At 39.4% G+C, this 15,481-nt stretch overlaps 1 protein-coding gene across 2 annotated transcripts in view; it reads right to left on the reverse strand.

Annotated features, from left to right (window-relative positions):
• Positions 1-15,481, reverse strand: part of LOC126251465 (breast carcinoma-amplified sequence 3 homolog) — a 112,251-nt gene that overhangs the window by 41,906 nt on the left and 54,864 nt on the right. For both annotated transcript variants that reach the window (XM_049951900.1, XM_049951901.1), the window contains exon 7: positions 13,198-13,506. In XM_049951900.1, the coding sequence (XP_049807857.1) occupies positions 13,198-13,506 (309 nt within the window). The remainder of the gene's footprint in view (positions 1-13,197; positions 13,507-15,481) is intronic.

Consider the following 15,481-nt stretch of genomic DNA (forward strand, 5'->3'; position numbering starts at 1 on the left):
CCCGATGTTATTCAATCTGTATATTGAGCAAGCAGTAAAGGAAAAAAAAGAAAAATTCGGAGTAGGTATTAAAATTCATGGAGAAGAAATAAAAACTTTGAGGTTCGCCGATGACATTGTAATTGTGTCAGAGACAGCAAAGGACTTGGAAGAGCAGTTGAACGGAATGGACAGTGTCTTGAAAGGAGGATATAAGATGAACATCAACAAAAGCAAAACGAGGGTAATGGAATGTAGTCAAATTAAATCGGGTGATGCTGAGGGGATTAGATTAGGAAATGAGACACAGGAAGTAGTAAAGGAGTTTTGCTATTTAGGGAGTAAAATAACTGATGATGGTCGAAGTAGAGAGGATATAAAATGTAGACTGGCAATGGCAAGGAAAGCGTTTCTGAAGAAGAGAAATTTGTTAACATCTAGTATAGATTTAAGTGTCAGGAAGTCGTTTCTGAAAGTATTTGTATGGAGCGTAGCCATGTATGGAAGTGAAACATGGACGATAAATAGTTTGGACAAGAAGAGAATAGAAGCTTTAGAAATGTGGTGCTACAGAAGAATGCTGAAGATAAGGTGGGTAGATCACGTAACTAATGAGGAGGTATTGAATAGGATTGGGGAGAAGAGAAGTTTGTGGCACAACTTGACTAGAAGAAGGGATCGGTTGGTAGGACATGTTTTGAGGCATCAAGGGATCACAAATTTAGCATTGGAGGGCAGCGTGGAGGGTAAAAATCGTAGAGGGAGACCAAGAGATGAATACACTAAGCAGATTCAGAAGGATGTAGGTTGCAGTAGGTACTGGGAGATGAAGAAGCTTGCACAGGATAGAGTAGCATGGAGAGCTGCATCAAACCAGTCTCAGGACTGAAGACCACCACAACAACAACAACAACAACATCATCATAAGCAGATAGAATTCAGGATTTTCTGGAAGAATATGATGTCATACGAGTAGAATAAGAAGGTGACATGTAAGAAAGCAGGGGCACAAATGACCAGCTCCTGACTGAGAAAAGGATTAAAAATAATTGCAAAAGCTCGAAAACAAATCTACTCACAAACTGGATTAAGTTTGAGAAAGCCTTCGACTCACTGCCACACAGTTGTCTCAAAGTGCCTGGAAACCATCGGGGACAGTAAAAACATCAGCAAATTCACAGGAGATGTGTTTGAGCCCTGGAAGACAGAAGTATTTGTCAGAAAAGAAAGTTACCAACTAGCTGACATCTTGAGAAGCGTTTCCCAGGGGGAGTCGTTCCCACTATATTTTCATCATCATCCTGATGCTACGGTCAACTATTTAACATAAAATAAACCTGAGCCATCACACAATGATAAATTCTCAGAAAATAACTCATCTGCTGCACATAAACAACCTAGAACTGCATGGAAAATCTAAAACTGAAATCAAGCCTCTGACAGATACACTCCAAATATTCTGCAATGAAATCACTTTGGAATTTGGCTCAGACAAATATACTGCAATCGCCACTAAAGAACGGCAAAGTCTCAGAAAGTCAACAAACTGAAATGCTAAAAAGGCAAGCTATAAAGTGTCACAAAGCCTAACGGCACCTTGTCCATTTGCAATTAGACACCATTATGCATGGGCCTGTAAAAGGTGTGATCAGGAAAGGGTACACCCAGAGGGCCTGAGAAATTTTGAAAAGCAAATTGAATGGCAGCAATACCATCAAGGCAATCAATACCTCTAATCAGATACACTGTAGGTATCATGAACTGAACACAAGTCAAGTTGGATAATCTGAGGAAAACAAAAATGCCCATGACAATTCACCATGCACTTCGCCTTCTAAATGTGATTGACAGTTTGTACTTGTATAGGTGGTAGTGGACTCTTGCAAGTGGAGCAGACAGTGGAAAAAGGGAAGCATACATTGACAGAATATGTGAAAGACAGCCAAGAATCAGCACTGGTTGAAGTCAACAACACAAAGCGTCTGAAAGTGCAGCAAACCAAGAATCAATATCAGGAAGCTACTATCCAATGCCTGGCTGTCAGTTTGTGGAATAAAACACTGTGTGGGCAATTTTCTGAGAAGATCGAAGGCAAAATAGATAAAGGAAAGACCCGGTCATGAATGACCAATGGAACCCTAACAAAGGATACTGAAGGACTGATTTTTGTTGCAAAGGAATAGGAAATCAGAACTATCATCATCAAAGCCAGAAGCATGAAACCACCAGAAGACCCAAAGTGCATATCCTGTAAAAAAAAAAAAAAACCAGAGGGAACAAATGAACGGGTGGCAGCTGTCATAATGGAGGTACTGTTGCTTGTTGGTGGGTTTGATGTGGATGGATGTGTGAAGCTGGCCTTCTAAATGTGATTGACAGTTTGTACTTGTATAGGTGGTAGAGGACTCTTGCAAGTGGAGCAGACAGTGGAAAAAGGGAAGCATACATTGACAGAATATGTGAAAGACAGCCTTTACAAATGTCTGCTTGTGTCTGTGTATGTGTGTTTGGATATGGGTGTGTGTGCGAGTGTATACCTGTCCTTTTTTCCCCCTAAGGTAAGTCTTTCCGCTCCCGGGACTGGAATGACTCCTTACCCTCTCCCTTAAAACCCACATCCTTTCGTCTTTCCCTCTCCTTCCCTCTTTCCTGATGAAGCAACCGTTGGTTGTGAAAGCTAGAATTTTGTGTGTATGATTGTGTTTGTTTGTGTGTCTATCGACCTGCCAGCGCTTTCGTATGGTAAGTCACATCATCTTTGTTTAAGATATATATATATATATATATATATATATATATATATATATATATATATATATATATATATATATATATATATATATATATATAACAAAGATGATGTGACTTACCAAATGAAAGTGCTGGCAGGTCGACAGACACACAAACAAACACAAACATACACACAAAATTCAAGCTTTCGCAACAAACTGTTGCCTCATCGGGAAAGAGGGAAGGAGAGGGAAAGACGAAAGGATGTGGGTTTTAAGGGAGAGGGTAAGGAGTCATTCCAATCCCGGGAGTGGAAAGACTTACCTTAGGGGGAAAAAAGAACGGGTATACACTCGCACACACACACATATCCATCCACACATATACAGACACAAGCAGACATATTTAAAGACAAAGAGTTTGGGCAGAGATGTCAGTCGAGGCAGAAGTGCAGAGGCAAAGATGTTGTTGAATGACAGGTGAGGTATGAGTGGCGGCAACTTGAAATTAGCGGAGATTGAGGCCTGGTGGATAATGGGAAGAGAGGATATATTGAAGAGCAAGTTCCCATCTCCGGAGTTCAGATAGGTTGGTGTTAGTGGGAAGTATCCAGATAACCCGGATGGTGTAACACTGTGCCAAGATGTGCTGGCCGTGCACCAAGGCATGTTTAGCCACAGGGTGATCCTCATTACCAACAAACACTGTCTGCCTGTGTCCATTCATGTGAATGGACAGTCTGTTGCTGGTCATTCCCACATAGAATGCATCACAGTGTAGGCAGGTCAGTTGGTAGATCACGTGGGTCCTTTCACACGTGGCTCTGACTTTGATCGTGTACACCTTCCGGGTTACAGGACTGGAGTAGGTGGTGGTGGGAGGGTGCATGGGACAGGTTTTACACCGGGGGCGGTTGCAAGGGTAGGAGCCAGAGGGTAGGGAAGGTGGTTTGGGGATTTAATAGGGATGAACTAAGAGGTTACGAAGGTTAGGTGGACAGCGGAAAGACACTCTTGGTGGAGTGGGGAGGATTTCATGAAGGATGGATCTCATTTCAGGGCAGGATTTGAGGAAGTCGTATCCCTGCTGGAGAGCCACATTCAGAATCTGATCCAGTCCTGGAAAGTATCCTGTCACAAGTGGGGCACTTTTGTGGTTCTTCTGTGGGAGGTTCTGGGTTTGAGAGGATGAGGAAGTGGCTCTGGTTATTTGCTTCTGTACCAGGTCGGGAGGGTAGTTGCGGGATGCGAAAGCTGTTGTCAGGTTGTTGGTGTAATGGTTCAGGGATTCCGGACTGGAGCAGATTCGTTTGCCACGAAGACCTAGGCAGTAGGGAAGGGACCGTTTGATGTGGAATGGGTGGCAGCTGTCGTAATGGAGGTACTGTTGCTTGTTGGTGGGTTTGATGTGGACGGACATGTGAAGCTGGCCATTGGACAGGTGGAGGTCAACATCAAGGAAAGTGGCATGGGATTTGGAGTAGGACCAGGTGAATCTGATGGAACCAAAGGAGTTGAGGTTGGAGAGGAAATTCTGGAGTTCTTCTTCACTGTGAGTCCAGATCATGAAGATGTCATCAATAAATCTGTACCAAACTTTGGGTTGGCAGGCCTGGGTAACCAAGAAGGCTTCCTCTAAGCGACCCATGAATAGGTTGGCGTACGAAGGGGCCATCCTGGTACCCATGGCTGATCCCTTTAATTGTTGGTATGTCTGGTCTTCAAAAGTGAAGAAGTTGTGGGTCAGGATGAAGATGGCTAAGGTAATGAGGAAAGAGGTTTTAGGTAGGGTGGCAGGTGATCGGCGTGAAAGGAAGTGCTCCATCGCAGCGAGGCCCCGGACTTGCGGGATATTTGTGTATAAGGAAGTGGCATCAATGGTTACAAGGATGGTTTCTGGGGGTAACGGATTGGGTAAGGATTCCAGGCGTTCGAGAAAGTGGTTGGTGTCTTTGATGAAGGATGGGAGACTGCATGTAACGGGTTGAAGGTGTTGATCTACGTAGGCAGAGATACGTTCTGTGGGGGCTTGGTAACCAGCTACAATGGGGCGGCCGGGATGATTGGGTTTGTGAATTTTAGGAAGAAGGTAGAAGGTAGGGGTGCGGGGTGTCGGTGGGGTCAGGAGGTTGATGGAGTCAGGTGAAAGGTTTTGTAGGGGGCCTAAGGTTCTGAGGATTCCTTGAAGCTCCGCCTGGACATCAGGAATGTGATTACCTTGGCAAACTTTGTATGTGGTGTTGACTGAAAGCTGACGCATTCCGTCAGCCACATACTCCCGACGATCAAGTACCACGGTCATGGAACCCTAGTCCGCCGGAAGAATGACGATGGACCGGTCAGCCTTCAGATCACGGATAGCCTGGGCTTCAGCAGTGGTGATGTTGGGAGTAGGATTAAGGTTTTTTAAGAAGGATTGAGAGGCAAGACTGGAAGTCAGAAATTCCTGGAAGGTTTGGAGAGGGTGATTTTGAGGAAGAGGAGGTGGGTCCCGCTGTGACGGAGGACGGAACTGTTCCAGGCAGGGTTCAATTTGGATAGTGTCTTGGGGAGTTGGATCATTAGGGGTAGGATTAGGATCATTTTTCTTCGTGGCAAAGTGATACTTCCAGCAGAGAGTACGAGTGTAGGACAGTAAATCTTTGACGAGGGCTGTTTGGTTGAATCTGGGAGTGGGGCTGAAGGTGAGGCCTTTGGATAGGACAGAGGTTTCAGATTGGGAGAGAGGTTTGGAGGAAAGGTTAACTACTGAATTATGGTGTTGTGGTACCAGATTGTGTTGATTGGAATTTTGAGGTTTTGGAGGGAGTGGAGCTGGAAGTGGGAGATTAAGTAGATGGGAGAGACAGGGTTTGTGTGCAATGAGAGGTGGTTGAGGTTTGCTAGAAAGGTTGTGAAGGGTGAGTGAGTTGCCTTTCCGGAGGTGGGAAACCAGGAGATTGGATAGTTTTTTGAGGTGAAGGGTGGCATGCTGTTCTAATTTGCGGTTGGCCTGTAGGAGGATGCTCTGAATAGCCGGTGTGGATGTGGGAGAGGAAAGATTGAGGACTTTTATTAAGGATAGGAGTTGACGGGTGTGTTCATTGGCTGAGGTGATGTGTAGGTGAAGGATTAGGTGGGTGAGGGCAATGGATTGTTCAGTTTGGAACTGGTATAGGGACTGATGGAAAGAAGGGTTGCAGCCAGAGATGGGAACTTTAAGTGTATGTGCGGATGGATGTGTGTGTGCGTGCGAGTGTATACCCGTCCTTCTTTCCCCCTAAGGTAAGTCTTTCCGCTCCCGGGATTGGAATGACTCCTTACACTCTCCCTTAAAACCCACATCCTTTCGTCTTTCCCTCTCCTTCCCTCTTTCCTGATGAGGCAACAGTTTGTCGCGAAAGCTTGAATTTTGTGTGTGTGTTTGTGTTTCTATCGACCTGCCAGCACTTTCGTTCGGTAAGTCACATTTATTACCATACGCCACTGTAAAGAGTATTCAATGAAGTTTTGGAATTGCTGCAGAGTGATGTCAACTCCTTGCCATGAAATTTCAGCTGACAACCATTCACCCACCTTGAGGTGAGTGTTTCTCTCTGTGCAGAACACTCATCTGAAGGTAGCTGAATGGTTGGCAGCCAGAATATCGTGGCAAAAAGTCAAAGTTGTCCAGATGCAAACCTGAAACTTCACGGAATACCCATCTGATTTTCGACATTTTTCTATAGCATCACATTTCAAAAGCTTTTATTCTCTTCTTTTCTGAATTGCTTATCATCCACATTTCATTTCCAAGTGAGGACAAACACCTTGAGAAAAAGACTTCCTAACACTTATATTTATAATCAATGTTAACAAATTCCTCTTTGTCAGAAATGATTTGTTTGCTGTAGCCTGTCTGCATTTTATATCCACTATACTTTGAACATTATCAGTTATTTTTCCAACCAAACAGCAAAACTCATCAACTACTTTTAGTGTCTCATTTCCTAAGCTAATCCCCACAGTCACCGGATTTAATTCAACTACATTCCACTACCCTGATTTTACTTTAGTTGACACTCATTTTAAATTTCTTTTCAAGACACTGTCCTTTACACTCAACTGCTCTTCCAAGTCATTATTTTATCTAAGTCTACAGGTGCTATAAATGTACATTTATCTTTCTTTAATTTATTTCTAAGGTAAGTCATAGTGTTAGTACTGTCTCAGGGTATTCCAATGTTTCTTCAGAAACCTTCCACCAGTTTTTCCGTTCTTCTGTGAACAGTTCATGTGAGTAGTTTGTAACCATGACTTACTAACTAGAAGTTCAGTAATAGTCATTCCTGTCAACAATTGCTTTTGGAATTTTTACATTCATCCTGGTGTCTCATATATCTTACACACCATGTAGAATAGCTCTGTCATTGCTGGCTCTTGCATGAATCTCAGTTACTCTGATGGAATGTCATCTACTCCAGGAGCCCTGATTTGACTTAGGTCTTTCAGTATCTGCTCATTGTATCATATCACACATTTGATCCTCATCTACTTCCCCTTCTCTTTCTATAATATTGTCTTCATTTTCTTGTAGAGTCCCTCCATACATTCTGATGTACAAGTTCAATACTGTCTTGGAGCACAGACTGATTTTTTTGAAGCAGAAAATCCACTACTTATGATTCCCCTTCTTTATTTAGTACTGGCTTAGCTCTGATAGCTTACCAGGTGAGCTCTTGATATTCATACATTTCCTTCCCTTTTCTACGAAGGTCTCTTTAATCTTGATTTAGGAGGTACCTGTCTTTCTTCTAGTCACACATGATTCTACAATTTTGCATTTGACTCATATACATTTGAACTTTCTGCCAACCTAATTTTTTAGATATCTGTATTCCCTTTTGCCTGTTTCATGAGCTGGCTTTCCATCTTTTCTCCTCTCATCAATTACATTCAGTATCTCCTGTGTTATCCAAGATTTTTAGTATGCCTTGTCATTTTGCCTATTTGATCATCTTCTGCCTTCACTGTTTCATCTACAGTCTTTCCTTCCGCTGATTCGGTCAAATGTTGCAAAATGCTCCCTCTGCAACTCTCAATAATCTCAGGTTCTTTCAATATAACCAGGTTCCATCTCCTTAATTTCCAATTTTTTTGTAATTTATTGCATTTTAATCTACAGTAGGTGACCAATAAATTGTGGTCCAAGTCCACATCTGCCCCTGCAAAAATGTCTTGCAGTTTAAAATCTGGTTTTGAAAGCTCTGATTTACCATTATGTAATGAGTCTGAAACCTTCCAGTGTCCCCATGTCTCTTCTACGTATACAACCTACTTACATGAGTCTTAATCCAGGTGTTGATTAAATTATACTCTGTGCAATATTCTCCGTCCTCACAATCCATATTCCCCTACTTTTCCTTCTCTTCCTTTTCCTACTATCAAATTCGAGTCTCCTATCAAAATGACATTTTTTTTTTTTTTTCTCTCTTGACTATCTGAATACTTTATTATATTTCACTTCAATCTCTTCATCATCTGCAGCTATTTGGCATATGAACTTTTACTACTGCAGTGCGTGTTGGCTTTGTGTCTATTTTTGTTATGATAATGCTTATACTGTGCTGTTCGTAGTAGCTTACCTGCAGTCTTCTTTTTTTTTACTTTATTATTATTAGACCTACTCCTGCATTACCCCTTTATGATTTTGTATTTATGACCCTGGGCTAACACAACCAAAAGTCGTGTTCTTCCTGTCACTACATTTAACTAATTCCCTCTAGACTGGAATATTTTGCCCAAGAGGATGCCACCATCACTGAACCATATCGAAGAGCTCCATGTCCTTGGGAAAAATAACAACTGTAGTTTCCCCTTATTTGCAGCCATTTGTAGTACCAACACATCAAAGCCATGTTGGCTAATGTTACAAGGCTGGATCAGTCAGTCATCCAGACTGTTGCCCCTGCAACTACTGAAAAGGCTGCTGCCCCTCTTCAGGAACCATGTGTTTGTGTGGCCCCCCTTACAGATACCCCTCCACTGTTGGTGCACCTTTGGTACAATACCTGTAACATTAAGGCACTCAAGTCACCCCCACCTCAGCAAGGTCCATGGTTCATAGGGGAGGGGGTGGGGCTCTTCACCACTACAGGTAAAAGACTACATTGATTTTCATGCACCATAAATCCAAATTCAATAAAGAGCATATCAACACGAGGAAAGATTAGTATTTCTGATGTATAGGATAAGACACCACTGTAAGATATCTGTACTGTAATCATATTTTTCCATGCTTTTAGATAAATAAGCTAACTGATTGACATCTATAAATGGTGCTTCATACTTTAATTGTGGCACTGCTATATGAAAGCCCACTTAAAATCTCTTAATGACAATGTAACATTTATATTTTTAAATAATATTTCCTTTATTTAATTTTAACCATTGCTGCCATTGTTTCTTCCATTACTGTATTACTTTTATAAAATAAAAGAGCAACTGCCTTCAGTCACAAACTGTGATTGTATTTAAATGCACGATACATTCTGAACCCTGGACTCACCTTCAGGTTCTTTGACAGTCCACATCAATTTTTTCCAAATTTAGGTTAACTCTGATCCTTCTAACACTACATTGTTATATTACAAAAGGGCACATTGCAAATTTAAGTTTACACAACCTAATACAAATAGAAAAATAACTTACTGTTTAAGTACAATATGAGTAGACATGTTTATGTACATACATGTACACTTTCCACTCTGCAGCACATTTATAATCACAAATCAACAAATTTCAGATGTAAAGATCCTACATTTCTACAGATACACAGGTGTTATTATTTCAAAGAAAGTACAAAACTGTTATATTATTAATTACATATGGATGTGATTTATAAAACAAATATTCGTGAAAATGTTAAATGTGACTGTACAATGTGCTACCCAAAATATCTGAGAATTTCACTGAAAAAAAAAATCAGAAAACAATACTTACATCCTAATGTCCTCCATCACCTTCAAAGTCCACCTCAGGCATTGTTCCCATTTTTGGAAGCACTACTGGAAGTCCGCAGGGCAAAGCGTGTTCAATACCCATTGCAATTCCACTTGGATGTCTTCAACTGAGTCAAAACGTTGCCCTTTCAGTGTGATTTTCATCTTTGGAAACAGGTAGCAGTTGGATGGGACTAAGTCTTGTGAATAGGGATGGTGGGGGACAGTTGCCAGGTTGTTTTTGGCAAAGAATTCCTTCACAATGAGTGAACTGTGCATTGTCATGGTTCACATAACGCTCTTTCTTTTTCCACGCCTTTGGCCATTTGTACTGAATATTTTCCCTCAGTCGCTTCAAAACCTTGCAGTAGAACTGCCCATTGACAGTCTAACCATGTGGAACAAACTCCTTATGCACTATTTCCCAAATGCAAAAGAAGAAGAAGAAGAAGAAGAAGAAGAAGATGACGACGATAATGATGATGAAGAAGATGATGATCAGCATTGTTTTTTATGTTGCTGCAAACTTGTCAAACTTTTTTAGCCTTGAGAAGATGGTGTTTTCTACTGTGATGATCACTGCTTTGTTTCAGCGTCATAGCCATAGACCCTAGATTCATCACCTGTTATGACTCTGGGTAATTAATCTCCTGAACTCTCTGTTGCAGCTCAGGGCACGTCTGAATCGTGAGGTTTTGTTGGTCGGTGCTGAAAAAGTAAGGGACAAACTTCTCTGTAATTCGTCTCTTGTTCAATTCATCAACTAGAATTTGTTGACATGCAATGTATGGCAGCCGAAGTCTGTTACAAACATCTTGAATTGTCTGCTTTTGGTCTTCATGGATCAAATAACACACTTTAGTGATCGTTTCCAGTGTTGTGCAAGTTGATGGTTGACCAGAATGTTTTTCATCTTCCATAGATTCTTGGCCTTGCTTCCAATGGTTTTCAGCTGCAGTTTTATTCAAGTTGAAACAGAATTTGATGCAAATCCACTGCTCCTTCACATTATGTATTTCACAACTCACAGAAGCACTGAAACACATCCTGACATGCACTACTAAATTCATAATTGCATAAGCCAAAGACAGTGCAACTTTGTGCCACAGTGCTAAGGCATGTACCTCAAGACATCTAGCTTCAGATTGTTGCACTGCTTTTGGTTCATCGGTACAATGAAATTCTCGGATATTTCTGGTACCACCATGCATATTATCAAATTGCATTATTAAATATTTATTCCTTCAAGGCAAATAAACTTTTAAAATTACTGAAAAGACAATAGCTTCTAAATTCTATTTGTTCATTCAACATGTTTTCAGAAATTCTCTCTTTTTATAGTATTATTTCAAGTTGTTCTAGAAGACCAAGATTTTCACCATGGTTTCCAGTTTTGACAAATCCACAATAGCTAACAACATGTACCTTAACAGGCACAGAATTCACAACAGCCTAACTATACTCCACACAGAAAACCAAGGTAAAAACCTTGATCTACTAGAACAATTAGGAATAGTGTTAATTGACTTGTGTTTACAAATCTGCTAGAGAATGGATGGCGTATACATGTACATAATCGCATCTGATATTACTGCACTTCAAAACCATCTATCCGGTCCTTGAAACAGTAAGTTATTTTTTTTTATTTATCTTAGTTTTGTAATTCACAATGTACCGCTTTGTAATACACCAATGTATTCCTACCATGACCAGACGTAACCAAAATTTGAAAAAAGTTGATGTAGACTGTCAAAACACCTGAAAATGACCTCCCTGGGCTCAAAATGCATTGTACATTGAAATAAAATCATGATTTGTGATTGAAGGTGATTGTTCTTTATTTTACAATGATATTCATTTATATTTTTGTTGAACAATGTTAACTGTTACGTCACAAAATCAGTTATTAGTCTATTACCAAAAAACTAAATGAGATACAGCCAAATTGAAGATACCAATTTATTTAGCAGGAAAGTGTGAATTCAATTATACTTACACAGATTCATTGTGCTTTTTAATTTCTAAAAATTAAAAATATAATATGTATTATAGTTTGACAATTGTGATCAGTTAAGAATGAAGGGGTAACCTTAAAGTATTTAAATGTCCCTAAGTTTCAGTTTTTGAAATTTCACTTCCAGACGGTAAGTATCGGCCAATAATTCTGTCTACTTAGAATCGAACAGTTTTGTCAAATTAGTATTCCTACAATACAAAAAGGTAATACTTTACATGGTTAAGCAAAGTATACCAATGAAGATCAGCGTTAAGGGTATAACACTTTTTCATTATGGGGTGAATGATTTAGAATAAAATGAGAGTATTCCTAATGAACACAGTGAATTCTTTCTATTTTTATTTATTTTGTAAAGTCAATGTTTGCAATTACATCCAAAAAGTAGTATAGCAAAGATATATTAACAGAGGATCTGTTTTATCATTAATAAGCCTAAATTTATAGCCTTATAGAGACCCTGAATTTTGAATTCATTCATTGACATCACAGTGCACTGTACTGGATTCTCAGAAAATATTATTTGGACTTTGGTACAGATCTACCTGTTATGAAAATCTAATTCAAAACATAGTGTCTGTTTTAGGATAACATACATAAAATAGTTAAAAGTTATTCAAATGAAAGGTTTTCAGGTTTTGTTACCCTATTTCTATACATGCACATTTCTGCAAATTTTTAATACAAAAGCATTTTTAAAAAATTGTTTTCCTTAAGCACAGGTTTCATGTTTAATTAATCACCAAGCATCTCAGCAGTAGACTAAATAAAAGTATGAAGGTATGCCTAGCAGGAAGAATTTGGAATAAACAAGAGATTATTGTTTTATTTCCATGTACACTCTCATTACTTTATAGTATTCACTTGAGCATCAGATAAACTAGTAAACACTGCAGAGTGATGGAGAGAAGTAAATACAAACAACTGGCTACAGTGTTTCAGAAAATAGGTGACTTCAGTATCTCATCATTAGGCAATACTAACAAGAATGCATCACAAATATGAAAAACATTTAATGATGTTTCAGGGAAATAAACTCAGCAACAATGGATATAAGCAAATACAAAAATCTGCAACTGGTTAAAAACTTCAACGTACAAGAGACTGTTCTGCATGAACCAATGATATAAAATGTTATATAAATGTTTCTTCATAATATTAACAGTAACTTGACCTGACAATATACAGATGAGGAAAGCAAAATTTTTCTTTTAGAATAAAGGCAAGCTTAGTAATTACTTTATATAATGAAAGTCCAATTTTTAACTGTAATAAAAAATGGTGGCAGCTGAAATCTGAGCATGCAAGACATAATGCTTAATGATGAAAAGTATATGCTTAATTTATAAGAATCACTGCCCCACCTCATAATTTAACAGTATAATGTTTGAAATAACATTAACAAGAAATTCTTTTAGCAAGACACTTCAAAATCAATGAACATCACATCACTTTTCTATTGTTAATTCAGTTCCAAATAAATGTAAAATAAAAGAATTGCTGAATGGCTACTAACCTGTGCTAAAGGTTGCACTGTAGTAGGATGAGGATACGGAGGCAATCGAGGATTTCTATATGGCACACTAGGCGGTGGAGGCGAGGCAACTGCTTCAGGCACAGGGCTGTTACGCCCTGTCGCTGTCGCATCACCTGTCAATCCCGCACTGCGGTGGAAACGTGACAGTCTATTAACGACATGGGGAGTAGCATGTGTGCGTGTTCCAACAGGTCCACCATAGGGTGTGATGGGAAAAACGTGAGTTGTGCCACGATGTGTGCTAACTGCCACCCATCGGCTGTCAGTTGCAAAAGCTATGTCTTGTACCTGTGTAATGGAAGCAACACATCCATTGGCTCCAACATTATTTCACATATTAATAATAAATCTATAGTACGGTACTTCCTTGTCTTTTATACTTTTTCAAGTATACATTATGCTCACTCCAATATATTTAAATACTGTATCAGCATGAACACCCAGTACAGTTATCATACAAGAAAATGTCAAAATTAAATGTAGGCAAATTTGCATAATGTGATTCACGTAATGATAAACACAGAAACTAATAGTAAGAGAATAGGAACTGTGGGAAGGCAATGGAGGAAGTATTTGGTGTCAATAACATACCAAGGCAGAATACACACACACACACACACACACACACACACACAAAAAAAAAAAAAACACCCTAAGGACTGATTGACAAGGGTGGAAAGTTTTTCAATGGAAACTCCATTACCAGCTGCAGTCAGACATTCAACTTGTACCTTTGTCAAAGCTTATGGAATGTGTGTGGAAAGGAGGGAGGGGGGGAGGGAAGGAGGGAAAGAATTATAGAGCAAAACAGGTTCAGAAGGAATGTTTTAGAATGTGATTAAAGATTTCAGCAGCCATTCAAGCTCATGCTAAATTTCTGTTATGGAATTACTTTAACAAAGCCTATGCATTATTGTTATTGTTTGCTTTTGGGCCCCCTTTGAATACTTTTGTGTGCAAATGAGCTTAAAAACTAACAAAACATTTGTTAGAAATTCTTTTAAACAACACTCACAATCATAAGACGAAATTATTCTCAGTTAAAGATCCAGTAATAATTTAATACGATAAAAGCCTTAAAAATTGTGGCTGGTTACCCATTTATAATTGTGAGAGAACCATACACTCTGGCAAATGATAAAACTTGAACTTGCAGACAGTTGAAGACAGACACAAACTATCCCAAGAAAGCCTATTACGATGTTTCAAGAACCAGCTTTAACTGAGACGTCTAAAAATACACAACACCCTACATTTTGTTCCCATATGGATCTAAAAGACAAGATTAGACTAAATGCAGCACACATAGAGGCATTAAAGCTATCATTCTTCCTGCACTCCATACACGAATTAAATGAGAAAAGCCAAAACTAGTGGTACAATGTGAAGTATCCTCTCTCATGTATTTCACAGTGAATTGCAGAGTACTGAAATAGAAAAACTAGCATGCATGCCATGTGTGTGTGTGTGTGTGTGTGTGTTTGTGTGTGTGTGTGTGTGTGTGTGTGTGTGTGTGTGTGTGTGAGCGCACGTGCGCAGATGCAGGTGCAGCAAATAATGCTGGGATTATATGCCTGAATCTGAGAGGAAATATCGGTTTTGGTATGCTTTTCTTTCCACTGGAACTAAATACATCTATTTTAACATATTGATTTCCTTGAACTTTTCTTCTTCTTCAAGAAACAGAGGGCATTAATAGCACAAAGTAACAAGATCTCACAAGCATTCACGATGTCTGATGGTAGCGAAAAATTCTGCTTCATGGTCTCCTCCACCACATTTATTGCAACTTGCACAACCATTACAAATGAATGGAGTATGCCCCATAAGTTGACACCAAACAAGGCAATAGTATTTGGAACATATGACCACTCCTTAACCTGGACGAATCCATCTTGATACATTCCAACAAAACCAATATCACTATTTTTCTTTTTCATGATATTCCTCATTTCTGTTACACCCTCTGCACATGACTGGTTTTGAAGATTACTTACATGAACTGAGATAACATCACAGTATACACAGGGACTATAAAAAGGAAGTGAAACTGAAGACAAAATAGTAGAAAGGGAAGGGCAAGTTAAATGGAGATGACATGGGAAATACAATACTGCAAGCAGCAATTGAGAGAGCACTGAAAGACCTAAGTCGAAACACATATGAAACAGATGAAATACGCTCATACTTCAAGAAGACTGTAACAATTCCAATTTCAAACAAGCAGGTCTTGACGGGTGTGATTATTACTGAACTATCAGTG

The sequence above is a fragment of the Schistocerca nitens genome, chromosome 4 (genome assembly GCF_023898315.1).
Source record: "Schistocerca nitens isolate TAMUIC-IGC-003100 chromosome 4, iqSchNite1.1, whole genome shotgun sequence".
Taxonomy (NCBI): Eukaryota; Metazoa; Arthropoda; class Insecta; order Orthoptera; family Acrididae; genus Schistocerca; species Schistocerca nitens.